General features: G+C 48.2%; 1 protein-coding gene and 1 long non-coding RNA gene across 4 annotated transcripts in view; one reads left to right on the top strand and one right to left on the bottom strand.

Moving 5' to 3' along the window:
* Window positions 1–20,830, bottom strand: part of KAZN (kazrin, periplakin interacting protein) — a 210,541-nt gene that overhangs the window by 73,090 nt on the left and 116,621 nt on the right. The window contains exons 1-2 of one of the 2 annotated variants that reach the window (XM_064396881.1): window positions 13,438–13,620; window positions 12,687–12,864 (exon numbers count right to left, since the gene is read on the bottom strand). In XM_064396881.1, coding sequence (XP_064252951.1) covers window positions 12,687–12,864; window positions 13,438–13,620 — 361 coding nt within the window. Of the gene's footprint in view, window positions 1–12,686; window positions 12,865–13,437; window positions 13,621–20,830 lie in introns of those variants that run through there. The other variant, XM_064396880.1, reaches the window with a different exon arrangement.
* On the top strand, window positions 12,823–19,878 carry LOC135284993 (uncharacterized). Of its 2 annotated transcripts, none has more exons than XR_010350033.1 (3): window positions 12,823–12,906; window positions 16,158–16,277; window positions 16,943–19,878. It is a non-coding gene; the product is annotated as an uncharacterized LOC135284993 (long non-coding RNA). The 2 variants fall into 2 exon arrangements; XR_010350032.1 differs by lacking the exon at window positions 12,823–12,906 and adding an exon at window positions 13,841–15,209 and having other exon boundaries at window positions 16,147–16,277.

Genomic DNA, 20,830 nt, shown 5'->3' with positions numbered 1-20,830 from the left:
TCCTGGTTTTCCACAGGAGCTCCTGGTTATTCACCCTGTTTTCCATGGAAGCTCCTGGTTTTCCACAGCAGGAGAGTGGGGAAAGGCATGGGATAGCCATGCAACAGGTTCAAAGTGTCGCCTTTGTGCAAATAAGCTTGAAAGAAACGTTGACGAACAAAGATTAAAATTCCTGCACAGGTACCATCCTCTGCAAAAATCTGGTTATGCTGCTCTCCATCATTAAAAAAAAAAAAAAGGCAAAAAAAAAAAAAAAAAAAAAAAAAAAAAAAAAAAAACAAAAAAACCCCAACCCAACACCAAACCCACAAACCCCCCCCAAAAACTAAAACTATAAAATACGTGTGTACATTCAAGATTTCATCACAGAGTAGCTGATCCTCCCTGCCAGCCATCGGTTACAAGAGGTGAAGTAAGTACCAAAACAAGCCCGGGCTTGCCTGAATAAACAGGCAGGAAGGAAATTGCTGTGTGCAGATCCCAGCCCGGCAGGATCCTCATCAGGATTCTCTGCTGGCTGCAGCACTTGTCACACAGACAGACACCGTGCTCGTGCCTGCAGAGTTCAGCGCCTGACCAGCACCTCATCGTGAGAATACTTTTAATAACACCCAGAACAGCTCTCCTGGGAGTGACACCACTCTCCAGCACGTCCCTCCTGTGCCCGGGGAGACCAGAGCTGCTGCAGCAGCAGCACACACATAGCAGTACTGGCCTCGGCTGTACCCAGAAGAATTTTGGGCAAAATTCAGAAAGAATTGGCTGTATACTGCCCAGGACAATACTCTGGCATCTTCCTTGGCTCACTTCGAGCCTCAGCCATAGCATCTGTGGTAACCCATGCCTCCTTTTCCTATCCTTGTTCCCTGGCAGACTGGAATAAAGAAAAACCTTCATGTTTTTATCTAGATTCAAAGTTTATTTTCCTTACCATTTTTTACTCATTTTCAATGATGAAAACTTTTTGGTGTTACTAATTACCCACTTAATCCTACTTTCCTAATGACATGTACACAGATTTCCATAAGATCAGAGCAGCTCTGCTAATCAGGGATAAACCCAATGTATTAAAGAGGGTTATACTCTTACATTAGTCTTTCCTGTTGTTCTAATTAATGGTATTACCCTCTAAACTGTGCACACGCACTTAAAGTTAAGATATGCTGAAAAAGTGCTGCAAAGGAACCAGAGTACATTTAATAACTTCCTACCAGTCACCTCCAGCACTACACCCATCTACTTGAAGCCAACAATATCCATCTCTCCTCTTACTCAAGATACTTGGTTTGATAAGTACAGTATAAGCACACAAGTACTTGGTTTGGCCATTGATATAAAAAAGCATGAGGAAAATTATCTCCAGAGCATCACTTCATTTTCCTGCTTCCCCTCTCCTCACCAGATTGCCACAAGGATATCAACACTCATTTGCTGATTCAAGTCCAGCAAAGATGAAAAACATCTCTGCAGAATAAGCTTGTACTTACATCGGCAGAAACAACCAAAAAAGAATTAGCAAATGAGAGCTACCTCAGAAAAACTGCAGCTCAGCAAAATATCCCCCAATTTGGAGTCCTTATGCACAGCTGCAACTAAAAGGAACCGGAATAAATCTCAGCAAGTCTTCAAGGCCTGGATAATTTTCTTCCTTTGAGAGAATCCAAAAGTTCAGCTGCTCCCAGCTCGGCACGCACTGGAGGATCCAACACCAGCAGATCTGAAAGTATCTGGGTGACTTCCAGCACCCAGCTGAGGTGACACTGGGCAGGTTCTTGCAGCAGGAATCCCAACCCAAGAGCCAAAGCCCCTTGTTTGTGTCCTGACAAGGGACAGGTCCCTGCAGCCTCCCCCAAAGGGGCCTCTCCAGCCTCACAGGCTTGACCCACTGCAATAAAGAACTGGATGAGGTCACGCATGTTCCCACAGTTTCCTCACACCAAATTCTCTTAATCCTAACCCTGAGCCACCTCTGGGGTAAAGATAGTACCAAAAGGTAGAAACAATCTTTCAGAATTATAGAAACCTTGGCAGCAGCACCAAATCCCACATGCCCAAGAACCAGCTGTATCAGCAGGTTGATAAGGGCCCTAAAATAGGCACAGTTCTGCAAATTTACCTCTCAAGGGTGTAAATATTGCTTTTACTACTCCCAAGGCTACACTTAAAGGGTCTCACCATGAAGGATTTACTTGATTTTTCCCTGCACAATATTCCAATCCACTGGGAAATGTGTCTGTGCAAAGCCAGGCTTGACTGAACATCGTGATGAGGTCAAAGGCACCTGTGCTGACATCACAGTATGGACAGGCTGTCACCGACTGCCCAGCCAGCTCTGCTCCTCTGGTATTATCTGCATTGTTCATCTGCCAACAAGCACAGTTAATGCTTATCTGAATATGGGGTTTTAATCCTGCAAAGTGGTCGTTACCGCAGTATTGTCACGCTAATTAACAGGTAGAGCTCTCAAGGCTTTTTTATGCATGTTTCCCCAACCAAAATAAAACAAATATAATTGCAATCATACGTCCAGATTTTGCATCCTGTTTCCAGGACCTACAGTCACCCCAGTCCACAGCAATCCAACCCTGGCAGCAAAGGAAACACTTCAGTCCACAAACCACAACAGCATCAAAAAAAAAAAAACCAAAAAAACCAGCCCAAGATAATACAATTCCATTTAAATGAAAAAAAAAATCTTCAAGGAACCTACAAGGTATTCAAACCTCTTTAGTAAAGTGCTTTCCATTAATCCTGCCACACGTGAAATGCTGAATCAAAGATGTTCAGTAAATGTGCCTGTCAGAGGAATTACTCCCAAAATCAAACTGCTCCCTAATGAGTGCACTCAGAAATGACAGCGATAAGCAGGGCACAGGAGATGTGTTAAATTACATCATTTACCCAAATACGCTGGAAATGATGCATGTCCAAGGAGGAAAAGCACATAAAAAAGACCTCTGCAAAGGTGGCAAAATGCAAAGTGCTTTCTTTGAGAAGGATCAGCAGATTGCTGTCAGTGCCACTCTCGGAGCACCTGTGGCAGCTCCCGGGGCCACACGCTCGTCCTGGCAGCCACGGCCACTGCAGACCTTCACACAGCTCCAGCAAGGCTCCAGAGCTTGTGAGCAACTTCTGGGAGTGTGAGCGAGTCCCAGAGCTGGAGCCAAGCCAGGCAATGACAAGGGCATGAGAACATGGGCAAGCAGGGCAAGGTGGCACCTCGTAAGCCCTGTTCCAGCACGCCCTGCTCGCCCCGTTCTCTCCCTTTGATGCCTGTGCACTCAGCAGCTCCTAAACTGGGACAGACAGCGCTGGGGACATGCCCAGAAGGGGACCCTAGGGACCAGCTGGTGACAATCCACCCGGCTCCTCTGTTCCCAGTTCTGCCTCACCCCACAGCTGCAACAACCCACTGAAAGTATCCATGCACAGCAGCATCACCAGGGCCTTGCAGGAGTCCATCCTGAAGCCAGCACAACTGCCTGGGCACCTTCTAGTTAATAAATCTTGCAAAGTTTCTGCTTATATTACAACATGCTACCCGTAACCAGAAGTTTTTGATGTTAAATACAGCTTTTTCACTAAATATGTGGCCTTTCTGTGGTTTCACTGTGAGCTTTGTTTTCAAAGCTCCCCTGCCACAGGAGCTGCACAGCTTTGGCCTCACCACCTCCCTCTGCTTTTCATGGAAATTTAAGAACCCCATTAATCAGCCCTTTCACCCTGAGCTGTCAGTTCTGGACCTCTCTTGACCACGAAACGAGATCATGCAGGAAACTAAAGCTCATTTGAGCAAACCCTGTGTGGCTTTAAAACAAGCTCCCTTCCCAAGGATGACAAAAACGATCTGTGCAGATTCAATTACACGATGCAAATGTGGTGGGGAGCACACCTGAAATGGTTCCCCCACTCCTGCCTGAGCCATCACTTCAGCAGAAAAAAAAATAAATTTGGGCAAAGCCATTGAGCAGCTCTGGATATACTATAGGGGATATAAAAGGTCAAGGAATTAATGTTAAGAATCTGCGGTGGATAAAACAACAGGTTTTGCTGGAGCTGATAATGTAATAATTGATGAACACAAAAGCAAATAATTGGGTGCATTTAAGGCTAGAACAAACAATGATGAACACACAGAGAGAGAATATTTTACCATCACAGGATGAGGAATCTGTTTTCTGAATGTGCTGCTGTTACACGAAATCACACAAAGACGTTGTTCAGCTCCAGGGGAGAATCAAAAGCCCAACAAGGAACTCTGAGCTGGGCTCTGCTCCTCCTCACACCCTTGATGAGAAGTCACTCCAGTGAAACACTGCAGGTGGACAGGGCTCCAAGATGGGAACAGATCCCCCAGGATCTCCTCCAGCAGCACTGGACAGCCCTGCCCGTGCCCTCCTGCCTCCCACATCAGAGGGTAGCTGCTCTTCAACATGCAGCTGCATTTAGGGATTTTCCTATTGAAAATCTCAGTTTGGTCCACTAAAACCCTTACAGCAGTCCTCCAGCTTTCTTCTAACATGTTATTTTCCCCTTCTGCAGCTTAAAAGAGCATCTAGACCATCTAAATCTTTAGCATCAAAAATAAGATCCTCAAATCTATTCCTCAAATCAATTTGCTTTGCTTTCCATCCCTAACAGAGCAAATCTCCCTGGAAAACAGGCAAACACTTCCTGTGCTTGTGTGCCTGCAGCAAATTTCGACCCACAACCACATCTTACAACACTTGGAAACATCCTGAAAAAAAATACCATTTTATGATGGGAGGGCAGAGACCACTCAAACCAGTCAAGGACCAAAAGCAGAATCTTACAAATACCTTTTAACTCAGCCCTTAAGTTTATGAGATACTCCTGTGCATATCTGAAAAAGCAGACAAAGCCAAAGCTAAGCATTTTGGGATATTCTAGTGTTAAAAGAAGCAAGGAAACTGTTCTTGGGGAATTAGCTATGGCGTGGCTGCTGCCCAGTCCCAGTACTGGGATCCCCCTCAGCTGATGATGACCAACAGTGACCCTGTGCTGCTTTTCCCAGTGAATTTCCAAGGAGGATGGTGAACAGTTTAGTTAAAAGCAACAGGCTGGAGCAGGGTGGGTGCACTGCCAGCCTTCATCCTCCATCATCTCAGTGCTGTGCACACTCACAGGCACTCACCACTGCAGAGCTCCCCAGACTGAGGGAATAGTTAGCACATTCATGTTCTGGATGGAATTAAAGAGTAATGAGAGTCCACCTCTGCAAACACCATGTTTTGATAAGAATTAAAAGGCAAAGGAAACTCAGAAGATTCAAGTTTCAGGTTCTCAGTTTCAAACGTGGGCCTCAATCTGCTGGAGCAGAGGTACAAGCTCTGTTTCACCTTTCCTGCAAAAAAATATTTCCCAGCCATGTCAGCACTCCAGGTTTCATTGCTGCTACAAAAAGGAGTCAGAGAAAAACCTGCAGATAGGCATCAGGACATCATTGTACTCCCTTATTCTCTTTACATCCCACATATTCACACCAAACAATTTCCCCCACCTCCAATAGATGCTACTTTCTGCAGAAAGGTGATTTAACTCCCCACTGAGGGACAACACACTTTCTATGAGAAAGGTGGCGATGGAAAGGTTTGGGATTCTCCCTCTTTGCCACCCAGCAAAGTGAGACAACAAAGAAGAGATGGCACAGGACAGCAGCAGGAAAGGCTGTGACACATCAGCTCCCTGTCAGATAAACCCAAAGGCTCAGTTCCCAGATACAGCCTCTAAAATCTGTGAAATCTTAATTTAGAGGAAGAAGTGGCATGAAAAGACATAAGCCAGAATGACTCTGTAAGGACCAAAAAGTATGAGAAATGGATTTATGGATACCCTCAGAAGAGAAGCTCCTTCCAGAAAAAACATTTGCAGAAGCAGCAAGGGACAAGGATGATTCCCCAAGACTGTGATGAGCCCAGACCTGGACCACATGATAGCAGAGCATCACTCAGTCCCTCTTCCTTCTTCAGTGGTACAGCTGATCCTCTCCCAAACTCCTGAGTCTCTGAGCCCACAGGAGATCCAGGTGCCACCCATGCTCCCCTTTCTGTAGGCATTTCTGCTCCTTTCCCATTGTCCAAGCGATCTGAAAGCAAATTCTAGCCTCAGATACCTAAAATCTGTGGCTGATCACATACCTGAAAAGCAGCAGCAAAAGAGATTTTTCCTTTTCTCTGTGGAAACACGGCCCTGCCCATGCAGCTCTCCCACCAAGCAAGTGTCAGAAATCCTCATGACAAAAACCCATTTCTTGCTAATTGCTCTGTGCAAAAACATTTCTCTGCTGCAGCTCATCTCCTGCACTCCAAGGCAGAGGTCTCTGCAGTTCAGCAATTTTCAGACACAGACACGTCACTTTATCAAGCCCAGCTGAAAACCAGAAACCTGACCCAAAAGCCACCCACACCGAGTCTGGGTGGGACACAGCCAGCCTGCATCCCCTGTGGTCAGCTCTGTCCCCATCCCAGAGCTCCTTGCAGGGATCTGGGGAAGGAGAGCACTAACAGGATTAGGGAATCAGTAATTTATCAGATTATGGAAGCTAGAGCTGGGCTGAGGGGTATAGGATACCCCTGGGAGCCATGGCCTCCAGCCAGTGTCACACTCAATCATGACCAGTTGTTCTGCAGGGATGCATTATCCTCCTGGAGAGCCTCTGCCACCTCAGGTCCCCTCAGATCTCAACCCATTCCCATCACTCAGCCTCAGCCTCTTGCTCTGGGGAGACACCTCCAAACCCTCACCATCAGATCTCCAAGTCTCCAGCTACCCCCCTTGGCCATGGGTGCAGAAGGAAAACCTTGGGAAGAGATTCTCCTCACCTTTGCAACTCCTGCAGACAAACTGACTACAGAAAAGGCTTCAAAGCTTTCAAAAGCATTTATTCCACTTTTATATTCTGGTGGGACTGCTTCTTTTTCCTTGAAAAAAAGCGAAACGCATCCCATCTCCTGCTACCACAGGACACATTTCCAAGCACCAAAATAATCTAGCTGGAGGTTCCCCAAAATCCATCTCAATATCCAAACACATCCCCCATAAAGGCTCAAGTAAAACAACACAGAAATGAAAAACAGGAAGAGATTAGAAAGCAACAAGAAGCAACCCCTTGAGCCTTCAGCATCCCACAGGTGAGGATGTATCCTGAAAAATGAGCCCTCTGGGTGACTGATTCCCTGGGGTTTTCCCTGTAGCTGCTGCCCTGCCCTGCCTGCTGTGTTATGAGCAGGGGTTCTGCAGATGCTGCGTCAGGAGCAGAGCGCTGATCTCACGCTTTGCTGGCAAGGAGAAGTCCTGAGGATTGAATTTTAACAAGCTGGAGACTGAAGTTTTGCTCTACATCGTGCTAGTGCTGGGGCTCAGTGCCTGGTGTACAGTGAGGTACCTGAAGCACAGAGAGGAGTAGGGACCGCTCAAGAAAGGTGTTTGCACCCCAAGGCTGGGCCAGGAGCTCCTGCCCAAGGCTGTAAAGCCTCTTTTGGCATCTCAGAGAATTCCATATTCAGCCCCAGGGACAGAGAACATCAAGTCCACTGATGTATCTGGAGGGAAAAGAATAAGTAATGAGAGGACAGATTGTCCTCTTGGATGACACCCAGCCCCACCAGTGAATGTCTGAGAGTGTCTGAACACAACCCACAAAATCATATCTAATCCTCCCCAACTTAAGACTGGGACTTATTTCTATGTCCCTCTGCCCACCTGCAAATCTAACACCATTTTCATGGTTATATTTCAAACTGGTGAGTCAAAAGCCCTGGATTAAGTCCTCCTTCAACTTCAGTTTATTTGAGCTTACTCATCCTTAGAAGCTTCATTTTAACTCCCCTGGACAAAGCCTAAAGCAATGATAATCTAAATATTATGCTAACCATGCCAGATGAGGCTTTTGAATAGGAAAGCTCCAGAAAAGATACTTAAATTAACATCTTCAAAGACTGAGATATAGCAGGGACCTGGAGTGTTATCAGCAGGCAGTTCCCTGTGTCTAAAGCAACCATGGGAACATTGCTAAGCACAGATTTATTTCCCAGCACAGGCAATTGTTTTAGAGCATGAAACGAGTTGCTCCCTGAACTACGCAGGACAAAGGGAAACAAAGTAGGAAATTATTAGAAAGAGGAATAGTACAGCAAGACCTTGATCTTGTGATAAGCATGGTACAAAAATGCTCCCGATACCCAACTGGGCAGCAGTATCCAAATTCCTCAGGCTTCTTTACAGTATCAGCTCTCCAGCTCTGGAAGAACAAATAGCAGGGAAGATTTCTGAAGAGATGAAAATGGTACATTTTCAACAGCCAGAGATGATTACTCACAAAATAGCAACAGCACAGAGGTAACTGATTGCCTCCCGGGCAAAAGTCAAAGTCTTTGCATTGTAGCTATGAAAGGATACTGAGATCAAAGAGAAAAAGAAAAAACTCTATTTTAGGCCGTCGTGAGCAGAAAGGTCCTCCTAGCCCCTTGGCATCACCACATCCCAAGGTACAACTGAAATCTTTCTTCACGTGCCTGAGATAACAGCAAGGAGCAGCCCTTTATTCCAGGAGCCGGGTGCAGCTCCTGCCCCGTCCCCAGCTGAATTTTGGCAGCATCCATGGCAAACACCACCAATCCTCACTGCCACGGGCCAGGAGACACGATCAGAGTGTGCCAGCGCCGCTCTGAAATCAGAAATGAGATAAGCCAAACGCTGAGCGAGGTGTTATTAACAACACTTAGCCATTGATTGCGCGTTACATCTTCAAGCACTTTACCAACATTAATTAATTAAGGTGTTTTCCATTTAATGTGGGAAGGAGACTAAAGCAAAAACACGACGCTGAATGGACCAAACACCTGATGCAGCATGGCAAGTCATCACCAGACTTCAGTTTTCCATAGAGATATTGCATTAAACCAAACTGATGAAAATGCAGGTGTAGGTTGGGCAAAGCCACGAAGCCAAAATCCCAGAGGTGCAGCCAGCATGGACAGGGGTCACAGCTAAGCATGGACCCAGCACAGCAATGCTCTGCTGCACCCCCCTCTCATTACCAGCACCCCACCTGGACCACTGGGCACGTCTCTTGCTCACAATCAATTCAACCAATACAAATTCAAACAAGGATTCCAACACGAGGGTGCTGACACACAGCTGCAGAGATGTTACTGAGTGCTGCCTGTAATTGCTGTGCTAAAAGCTGGGGACACGAAGTATTGATTTCCACCCTGATCTGCATCCAAGTTTAGACAGAGGCTGCAGCCAAAATACTTCTCCCAGCAAACTCACTGGTTAACAGAGATTGTCAGGGCTGAGAGGTTTGAATGATTAACACTCACGCTAAGGACTGGAACAATGTACAAGTTCCATTCCTGCCTACCTACGCACACCCACCATCCTGCCCTCCCTCTTTGCAGAATTCTTTCAGTTTTGATTAAAATTACGGAAAAGAGGCCCTCAAAACATACCTTGCCATGGCAAAAATAGCACATTGTAGCAGAAAAAAAGTCTCAGAGTGCACAAAAGGGGCAGAGTTATTACCTCCAGCTGTCTCAAGCTGCACCATAATTACACAAATAACACATCTGACATACTCAGCATTAATTACCAACTGAGCGTGGCACAGAGACACACATTCACCTCCTTCCATACAGCTTGGGACTGACCTGGAGCAGCTGCCTGCAGCACTGTGATCGTGAGCTCCTTCCCACCACACAGAAGGAATTCTCCCCTGTCAGGGTGGGCAGGCCCTGGCACAGGCTGCCCAGAGAAGCTGTGGCTGCCCCTGGATCCCTGGAAGTGCCCAAGGCCAGGTTGGACAGGGACTGGAGCAACCTGGGATAGTGGAAGATGTCCCTGCCTGTGGCAGGGGGGTGGAACTGGATGATCTTCAAAGACCTTTCAAGACAAACCGTTCTGGGATTCTATAAGCAGAGGGACCTGATGATTCCACCACAGGCTTTTCCTCCTGAAACAAAGCAGAGCACCCACCAGCACCCCCCAAATCTGCATTTGCAGGCTGCCACCCTATTCCCCATCCTCCTGCCTGCCTTTAAGATATTTGCATAAATCAAACAGCTTGGCAGCCCTCCTACTTAGGAGACACACAACAGCAGAGCTATTCAGAGATTCTTGTTTTCACCCCATCCTTCTGAACGTCGTCTCAAAATCCTTGAGGAAAAGCATATGGCTCACTATAGATATCTTGGGCCTGTCTACACAAACACAGAGTGATGTAGGAGAGCATTTATGGCAGCATATAAACAATAGTACCAAACTTAGGGAGGAAACACAAAGCACAGTGAATCTGCTCGGTGGGTTTTGCAGAGATCAAGTACTCTCCCCCTTTTGCTTCCTAAACATGACAGACAAAACACTCTTTTAGATACAATTTTACACTTAACTGATTGACTTCTGTTACAACACCCGTGATACAGGGCTGGATATATCACAGTGTTAATAACAGCTTATTAAATTCATGGGGAAAGACAAAGACTCATTCAGAGCCACAAGGCCATGGAGTCACACCTTGCTGCAGAAGCGTCCTTTCTCCTGACTCCCAGTCGTCAGCATGCTGAGCCCAATTTCTCAGCTTAGAGAGTGGGAAGATGGACCAAACCCTCCAGCAACTTCAGCTGCAGGTACCACTCTCCCACCCAGCTGAGGGTGGGGCCATCCTTTCCCCCCATCCACAACTCCACAGAACGTGTAATCAGAGTTATAAGCAGAAACACGCAGGCTTTGAGGAACAGAGCACATTTCTTTGGCACCTTTACAGGCACCAACTGTTTTCCAGCATGCTGATAGTAAAGGAACACAAAGAGGAGTATTTTTCATCACTCAACAGATTAGAAAACCTCTGAGGAAAACAAAAAAAAGCCCTAACCTCAGAGAGCACACCCCCCGTCCCTTGCCAGGACACGCTGCAGAAACGTGCATCTCCCCAGAAGTGTCCTGGAGAGGAAACAAAAGCAAACACTGAACACGCACACAGGAATCAGTGTGAGCACGAGCAGCTGAAGGTTTTACCTGCTTTCCTGGCTGCAAGCCTGCATTTCCACATGCATGCCCTGTACATCGTGTCACCATCTGCATTCCTGATGCCCCTGCTCCACAGGGGAGGATGGAGGCTGGCATCCTCCTTCTGCCCTTTCAGCAGATTTTTATAAAAGCAAGAGCCTCAGTAGCCTGGCTGTGGTGTACGGCAGAGCGTGGCTGAGATTATCCCAACCTCTGCACAGCATCTCAGAAAATCCCTGGCCACACAGGTAACTTCACTTCCCACATCCCCACAGCCACCTGGAAGCTCAGCTGGGTGAGTGGAATTCACACCCCACAGCCCCACTACCAAAACAGTGAAATATAAACTGGATGGAATAAAACCACTAATTAATCCCTCTAAATCAGTTTGCCACGAACAACAGCACACCGGCATGCAATCCAATCAGTTCCAGCCATGGCAGGGGGGTTGAAACAAGATGATCTTTATGATCCTTTACAACCCAAAGTGTTCTGCGATTCTGTAATTCCATGATTACATCCTGCCGGCAGCAACTATGCCCCGCCAAACGCTATGCTACCCTTAAAGAGCTTCACCAAAATGCTACTGTTATTTAAAATAGCGCCGAACCACCCTACCAAGAGGCACAGTAAATAAGTAACGAGTAAATAACAGCTACTGACGTTTTTATCACACAGGTGTAAATTCAGTTATCGGGAAAGGGGAGGGCTCGCACTATTTTTGCTCTGACATCAAGGCTGCTCGGGGTAAACTGTCATGCAAGCCTGTAATTATTTGGGAAATATAAACCCTAAAATACAAAAGCATTCAAATAAAAACGTATCAGCGGTGGCAACACACTTTGATTAGCAGGAAACTGAACTGCAGCCTGGCGAGAGCACCGCGAGTACTACGGGAGCGATTCGGGCTCAGCTCCTTACCCACCACACAAAGTCTCTTCCCGCGCCCCCTGCACCCCGTTTTCCACGCTCGGCCCCGAGGCACAGAGACAACTTTTCAGGGATGCGGGGGGCAGAGCGGGGGTGTGCCTGGCACGGGGGCACACCGAGCCCACCCCGACCCGTGCCGGGGGTGCCGCTGCTCGGGGTGGGCTCCGGGTGCCGTGCGCGGACCGAGCCCCGCGGACCGAGCCGGACCGAACCGAGCCCGGGCCGGACCGAACCGAGCCGGACCGAACCGAGCCCGGACCGAACCGAGCCCCGCGGGGCGGGGGCAACGGGGGACGGCGGGGCCGGGGCTCCGTGCGGGGCCGGAGCGCGGAGCGCGGCGGTAACATGGCTGCTTTCCTACCGAATTACGAAACCGGCTGAGGGCGCGGGATTACCGGGGAGAGCCGGCCGGGGGACCCCGGGGCGCGGTGCGGCGAGGCGATGGGAGCCGAGGGGGTGCTGCCGGTGGCGGCGGGAGGATGCGGGGGGCAGCGAGTATTTGGGGCGGGGGGGTCCCTCCTCTGCCGGAGCCGAGCGAGCCGCCGGCAGCAACCACGGCAGGGAAGGACTGCTCCGAGCCCAGCGGGGAACCCGCAACCACGGCCCGACGGGACGCGCCGGGCACCCCCAAAAACAAACAATGGACAATAACACCGAGCGGAGGCGGCGGCCGGGGAGGACCCCTCCGGCTGCCGGGAGCCCCCTCGCCCCCTGCCCGCGGCGGGACCCACCTTGCGCGCCGTGCGGGCCGTGCTCCATGGCCGGGTCGCTGCCCAGCTCGGCCAGGCGCCGGCCGGTGGCCGCCAGCTCGGCGCGCAGCGCCGTCACCTCCTGGCCCGCCGCCTGCAGCGCCCCGTCGATGCGCAGCGCCAGCTGCTTGTTGTCGTCCATCATGTGCAGGATTTTGGCCTGGGGGGAGGGAGGAAGAGGAGGAGAGACAGAGAGAGAGAGGTGAGAGAGGGAGCGGCGGGGGGGGCGGGCAGGGGGCTGTGCTGGGCTGGGGAGGGGGGCAGGGGCTGCCTGAAGGGAGCAGAGAGAGGGGAGTGGGCGGCGCGAGGGGGCGGCGCCGGGGGAGGGGGCTGGGAGGGGGCGAGGGGGGCTCTGCCGGGGGGACAAAGGGGAGGGGGCTCTGAGAGGGGAAGCGGGTCTGTGCAAAGGGAGGGGGGGCTTTGCAAAGGGGGTCTGTGCAAAGGGAGGGGGGTCTGTGCAAAGGGAGGGGGGGCTTTGCAAAGGGGGTCTGTGCAAAGGGAGGGGGGGCTTTGCAAAGGGGAGCAAAGGGGAGGGGGCTCTGTGCCAGGGAGTAAAAGGGGAGGGGGCTCTGAGAGGGGAATGTGGGAGTGTGCGGGGGGGAGGGGGGCTGTGCAAGGGGAGCGCAAAGGGGAGAGGGGCTCTGCAAGGGGGTGCGCAGAGGAAAGCGGGGGGGGGGGGGGGTCTGTGCAGAGGGGGGGAACAGGTTGTGCGGGGGGTGGGGGTACCCCCTACCTGTTGCCCCCCCCGGCAGCCCGGGCAGGGCCGCGACAGAGGCGCTGGCAGCTCGGCCGAGGGCATCCGCGCTGGGTGCGCGGCTGCGGCGGGGCGGGTCCCTGCCAGCCTGCGGTGCCCGCGCCGCGCTGCGAGCGAGACCCCCCCGCAGCCCCCCGGGAAGTTCAGGGGTGCTGCGGGCATGCGGCAGCGCCCGCGCTGAGCTCACAGTGCCACGAGTGAAGAAGCGCTCTGCTGACTGAGCTCGGGCTCGCCCCGAGCGTGGCCGTGCCCAGCAGCTGCCTGCAGCAGGTGGAGGAAAGCGGGCTCCAAAAATCCCCCTGGAAGGATTTTGGGGAGGGGGGGAAAGAGCCACCTGAGCGCTGTCACCACTGCAGCAGTACTAGTGCAAAAGCTCTTAACGGTGGCGGTTCACGTGGCACGAACCCAGGGTGAAAAATCGAGAATTATTGGTATCATCCATTCGCTGGCGACTGCTAGAGGGAGCGCGGATGTTTCCCTGTGCCTTATCCATCCCTCAGAGGGATCCACTTGTGTGTTTGCCAGGGCTGCAGCAAGCCTGCAGAGCTGCCACCCTGCCCGTGGCAGCCGTGCAGATGGCTTCATCCTCACTGAAGTGAAATGATAGAATCACAGGGTGATTTGTGTTGGAAAGGACCTTAAAGATCATCTCATTCCAGCACCCTGCCGTGGGCAGGGACACCTTCCACCACATCAGGTTGCTCCAAGCCCCATAGACAGGGATGCTTTGGCTCACATGGCTACATACACATACCAACCCACTCCATCCCTGCATCCCAAATCTGCAGGCTGTGAGTTGTCACCTGAGCCACCTGTACCTGGAAAAGTTCACAAATGGGTTTAGGAACTGGGCAGAAGCCCCCATGGCAGTGGGGTGGGAGCCTCACAGAAACGGGAGTGATGTGGGAAGCACAGCAAGGAGCCAGGATGGTGAGCAAGGACCCTTGTTAAGGGGAAAGTCAGGGTAAAGGGGGAGAAACATCCCAGCACAATTTGCTAAACCCTCTGATATTTGCCTAAATTCAGGCTTTTGGCTGAACAAGCTGAGAATTTGGGGCAGTTCTTTGAACTTCAGGGTGTCCTTGTGCAGCACTGGCACTGCAGAGCCCTGATTCAAAATGCAGTAAAAAGGATAGAAAAGGGCTGCTGGTATGAGAGCTGCAGGGATGGCTCCAGGAGAGGCTGGACCTGAGGCAGAGCAGGAGCACATCACCATCCCACACACCCAGGGTTTGGTGTGCAGAGTCCCCAGGCAGCTTTTGGGGACAGAAATGGGGTAAATCTGCTGTGTCAGTCTGCTGAAAAACATCAACAAGAGCAGCCTGGATCCCCCAAAACCTCAGGTCTGATCTGGATGCTGGGTACAACCAGCTCTCCAAGAGTCAAAGGGACTGAGTCCTTGCCAAGTAGCATCTAGTCCTTACATCCATCTGGATCAATCCATCTGGATATTGTAAAACAGAGAAAATCTAGCATTTATTCCATTTATGTTCCATATATATTCCATTCCATTTATTCCATGAAATGGTACAGTGGCTTTGCAAGGGACACTTATTTCTGGCAGAGTTTCCAGCAGTGTCTGCAACCCAAGCTGGGTGCTGGACCAGGGCACTCAGAATATCAGTGGAAAGGTCTGTCTTCCTTAATGAATTCCCAGAGGGCCAACAAACAGCCCACAAGGAGAATAAGTGCAATTTTTGAAATTCTTTCTCCATCATCTCTACAGCCATCCCTGAATGAGATAAAGTTCTGTAAGTTTATAAAGCAACTGAATTCTAATCAAGATAAATGCCCAGTTTCATACCTAATTTGCATGAGTATGTGCTGCAAACTGTGTTTGCAAATGGGAGAATTATGTATGTAACCAGATAACCTGAGTGTGCAATCCCAGTACCGTATATGCAAAACTTACTTATTGCACTTGAATAAAAGTAAAGCTTCAGCAAAAAGGAACTTGGCTTTAAAGTACTGGCACTTTTTTTTTTTTAATCATAAAAAATCAGGTTAAAGCTGATTTGAGCCTTCCAAGAACCCATTTAGCTGCTAAGGCAAATTCCAAATGATGTTTCTTACTCAATCTAACTTTAATAATAGACTGGTTGAGTCGCTGCACTGTCAGAACTGGAATTTTTTAAATTTACTGACAAAGAGAATTTCTCCATTAGCACGTGGTTATTTAAAAAATGTGTCCTAAAGTTGGCTGTGGCCTCATGGGTAAGTTAAAAACCTCACTCTAAAAACTTTCCTTACTACTTTCAAGACTTCCTGAAATCCCCTGCAGATATCTTGGAAGATTTTCTCCCCTTTCCCATGCCTCCTCCTGTCCTTACTGGGGAACAGCTGGATCCCTTAAGATTGATTTCGGTCTCTCAGAGCAGAATTTGATTTCTCTGAGCTTCTTTCTGGAAGGAGCACAGAGTGTCCCAGCAATCCAGCAATATCAGCCAGAGGAAAGGCACAAAGATGCCTTTCCCAACCCAACTGGGAAAGGCCAAGCCTTTGCTGGAAACCTCAAAATTGGGATGAAATGAAACTTTAGGAAATGAATTGCGCCTCCATCCCTTACTCCATTTAGTTTTAAATTAAGAAAAAATTGAAATTAAAAGCTAATTAAAGACACAAAATTAAAAACATATTATTTCCCAAAATTGCTTTGATGATTTTTTAAAAAAAAATTATTTATTCCAGCTTTTATCAAGAAGTTGACAGGTCTGCAAGGAGTCTGTCCCAAAGGGATGGGAGTTCCTGGCCACGTAGATGAGGCACAAGGAGATTGGGAATATTTCCTAAGGACACGAGGGAAACCTGAGTCAATGCCAGTAAATCACAAATCTTCATTCAACCTTACTACACTCAGCATCTGTTCAGGTGCTCCAAGGGGAGCCTTGAAAATCTGGGAAACACCCTCAGTTTTGGGCAATGTGTTCTGGTAGTGCCATCACATCCAGGCAGGCTATTCCTCAAGAGTGTGAAATGGAATAAACATGGACAGAGGAAGATTTGAGAGTTCCACCCTTCATCTTTGCTCTTGTTACAACCTGAGGAGTACAGTAAAGAATATTAGAAGATTTAGAAGATGAAAAAGGGTTGAGAAGCTCATGAGTACCATTCAGGCCTTCCAAAACCCTTTAATTTGCTATTCAGATTACCACTTTTTATAGTTTAATATGTACAATATGCAAAGGAACCAGTTTAACTAAATGGGAAAAGCCTTCTGTGTTAAGGTTGAACGTAATCTAATAGGGCCCTTTGACTTGATTCAATTAAATCCTTCTTTTTCCAATTAAATAATCATCCAGAATTTAATAAAAATGAATTTCCATGTGTCATCCTGCAGAATGATGACCTCTGTGATGGGGAAGGCTTATGTAAATTCTGCTGATCGCTTTTTATCTGCCTCTGCTTCACTTCCTCCAAAAAAAATTGCCTTCTGTCTGTATATTTACATTAATTTCTCATCTGCTCCATGTATCTGTGTTTGCAGGAACAATTCCCAGCTGAAAGAGCTGTGAGTATCACCAGTACATCCTCAGAAATGGACCCTCTGTGATGGGAAAAAGATCTCCAAAGTGGGATTTTTGATCTGTGCCTCAGGTTTGTTGTGCCCTGGCATGCTCTAGGGCCAGCTTCCAATTGGCCCCTTCCAAATATCACCAGGGGCACCTGTATGGCTGTTTATCACCAAGAAAATCCAGTCTAAGAGGCCAGCAACTTCAGCAGCAATCCCCAGGAAAAGCACAGCGTGGCCCACATTCCACAGTCTCTTCCAGCACATCTCCACTAAATAATTCCCATCAGAGCTACAACAGTTGTTATTATCTATTCTTTTTTTCCCCTCTGCAAAGGTGTATTTGTATTTGCATTTTACCCCCCCTCTCACTCATAAAATATGGAGCACCAACTCTTTCCTTCCTCAGCTTCCTCAGCAGCATCTTTATGCAAACCTTGCTGATGTGGTACTGCTGTAACAACTTATTAGTTATTAAAACTAATAGCTTTAAGTTATTAAAATGCATAACTAAGTTATAGTTACTAACTAAGTTGTTAAAACTGAATTAAACAGAGCTAAGGATGGACAGGTTAAAAATTTGAGTGAATATTCTGTTTCTCCCCTTGCCACATTTCCCCATCTCTCTTTCTGTGCGGGTAAAATGGTCTTGGCGACCTTCCTGTGCTGCACATCCCTGGGGACCATGAAAACAAACCCATTAATGTTTATAAAGTGTCTCAGACTGGGGGAATTACATCACTGTGGCGAGATACAAGCTTAATGGATCAAAACAAACCTCAGCTCCAAACCCCCCAGCTTAGACACATCTCAGTTACCCGGCACAAACCTCAAGGAATCCCACTGAGAAGGGATAATTGAGAGAAAAATGTGATCCCAGAGATTTTTCTGCAGTAAACCCATTTTATGTTAATAGAAAGCAGATTTCTAGACCCCTTTGCAAACGAATGACTTCCACAGCATATTTCACAGCTGAGCGCATCCATGGCACCAGCTTTGGACACGGGGCTATTAAACCCAACATTTGTTTAATGAATTACAGCAGTCCATGGATCTGTGTGTGCTCAGCCCGTGTTTAAATGTTTATTGGGAAGACGTCAGCAGCCAGCTCTGCATGAGCAGGTATCAGCCTCAACGATGAGCACTCGCTGCAATGGATCCAAATCTTTGAACATATTTGAGTTTTGCTTTCTTATCCAAGACAGATTACCCAGGAGGTTCAGGGTCTCTGCTAAACATAAAATCTTTTGGGTTCAGTGGAAGTTTGGGGTGTTTTCTCCTTGATGATGAACTGTGTGTGTGAGAGAGACAAGCTGTTGTGCATCTCCCACCTGCCTGGGGTTGGTGCATGTGACTGAACAGTGGATTAAACCATTAAAACTCACACACTCAAGCAGGGTTGATGTGCTGCAGCCGTTTCCAAGCTGACCCCACTCTCACTTCACCAGTCAATCTATAAACCTTGACAAAAAATTAACTCTGGTTCACCCTCCAATTTTAACACATTCTCCACTGCAAACTATGTGTGAAGTGCTACCTTTCGTGGTAGATAGAGACAGTAGTGATGATGTGCTGTGATCGCTTTGCTTTCCTGCAAAATGCCTCTGATTTATGGTGGTCTCCACTCCAGAGATCCCCACTCAGGAGCACTTTCAGAGTCACTGACTGCTTTGGGCTGGAAGAGACCCTAAGGACCATCTCATTCCCCCCTCTGCCATGGCAGGGACACCTTCCACTGTCCCAGACTGATCCAAGCCCTGTCCAGCCTGGCCTTGGACACTGACAGGGATCCAGGGGCAGCCACCCTCACAGTTAAGAATTTCTTCCTCGTATCCACTCTATCCCTGCCCTCTGCCAGTGGGAAGCCGGTCCCCCTTGTTCTGTCATTTCAGGTGAAGTCTGACTGAAATGCCATTTCCCCTCCTTTCCCCATCACAGATTAGGGAGCAAAGATGTTGGGCTTTTTCAGAGCTGCCAGGGTGATTTGAGAGATCAGGTCCTGCTGATCCCCCAAGACTTCCCTGTCCCTTGGGAAGGTGAGAACGGGGACTGTGGAGACATTATCTTTGCATCCTGAATTTACCTCCTGTTCTGTTGAGACCAGGATCATGTGGAAACTTCAATGAACAGTGAGAATGTGAAACGCTCAGCTAGCAGGATAATGTGTGCAGTGAAAAAAATCCTGTGATCAATCAGCAGACAAAGATCTACTTAAATTAGGTGTTAGTGGGAGAGATGCAGGAAAGGTGATTATGGGTTTGTCTCCCTGTTTCCCTCAGCAACAATGCTGACACAACGGGGTGGGTCACCCTACCCTGTCATTAATGGAGCATCAGCATTCATCTGACAGCTCCTTTGTCCTGGGAAGTCAATTCCGATGAAGATTTGACATTAGCAGAAGCACGGTGAAACTCAGAACCTTTGTATTTTCATGACCCTCCAAATGCTTTAACCTGATGGATTACAGGTAAAATCACTGTCCTAATTTGGGCAGGAGGCAGAAATAAATATTTGTACTCATCTGTTTCAACTGTGGCAATAAACATCACGGGCAGAGCCAGTGGAAGAGCAGCCCTTTGCTCCCTTCCCAGAAAACAAAACTGGGAACAGGGGCCACAGGGCAGAGCACATGGGAAAGGTCAGCTGGAACATCAGAGAAATGTGATTTTTTTTTTAATTGCAATATTTGTCAAGTAACTGAAAGACAAGATCTCTTCAGCCCTCTAAAATAATTCTAAACTAAATTCAGAAATGGAGAACTCCAGATTGTAACAGAGAGGGGTTTTGACATGCACAGCACTGTCCCCCACTGGCACCCAGCAGGCAGGGAGCACATCCACAAAATTCCCACGGGTGTTTCAGGGACAAAACAGCTCAATCCAGACAAGAGTGAAACTTAATTTAGTCCTTCCCTTTTCTTTCAGGTGAAAGGACACACGTTCTGCTCCAAGTGCCATCAGCCTCACTTGTTCTGTCAGTGGCACCAGCCCTGGGTCACACCTGGTTTGGGGATCACCCAAACCAGCCTCCTTCACAACAACAGAATGTGCTGGGGGTGTGGAACAATAAAAATAGCCTTCCCCTCTCCCTGCCTCTATTTTCCCTGGTTTTATCCAAAATGCTACCAGCAGAGTGGACTAATCTTGCATTGCACACAAACCTGTAATTACATTCCCCACTGACCTGTGAAAGACCTAAAAATACACCTAGATAAAGTTTCAGCATTGAGAAGGCAGCTGAAAATTTGGCATTATATTTCTATATATCCATATTACTTTACTTACAGTCATGTTTTAAGGTGTCAGTATGGATCCCTTGATTCTGTGAATTTGGGGGCTTGGAGTGTACTGATGTCCATTTCTTTAAGGTTTGTAACACAGGTTGGCTACTCTGCTAAAAATAGCACTTTTCCAGGAGTGAGAGAAATCCCCCTGCAGCAGATAATTCCCAAGTGTTCTTTTTCTTGGGCTAGGTAGGAGGATACTGCAGGTATCATCTCAGGGGATGGGGACACTGAGGAGCAGCTGGGCTGGAGCAGGCTGTGACCGAGGTCCAGTGGGAGAGGGCACCTGCAGCCCATGAAACAGAGCCAGGCTTTCCAGTTAAATCAGGAGCAATTCCTTATCTCACCATGGTTTATCCTAAAGGAACACCCAGCTAGGGAAGGGCAGGGAACACGTGTCTTTTAATAAAGTCTGTTTAACTTTGACATAGATTACTTCTAAAAAACCCCATCAAACCACACCAAATACACCAATGTGATAAAGTATCTCAGTACAAAATCAATTCCGAGGTGATTATCAGCCTCTGAAAAATTTGGGCTCTAAGTCAGTTCATGGCAGGGATCAAATTGAGCTGCTGTCA

The sequence above is a fragment of the Passer domesticus genome, chromosome 22 (assembly GCF_036417665.1).
Source record: "Passer domesticus isolate bPasDom1 chromosome 22, bPasDom1.hap1, whole genome shotgun sequence".
Classification (NCBI taxonomy): Eukaryota; Metazoa; Chordata; class Aves; order Passeriformes; family Passeridae; genus Passer; species Passer domesticus.
This window is presented reverse-complemented; position numbering and strand designations above follow the sequence as displayed.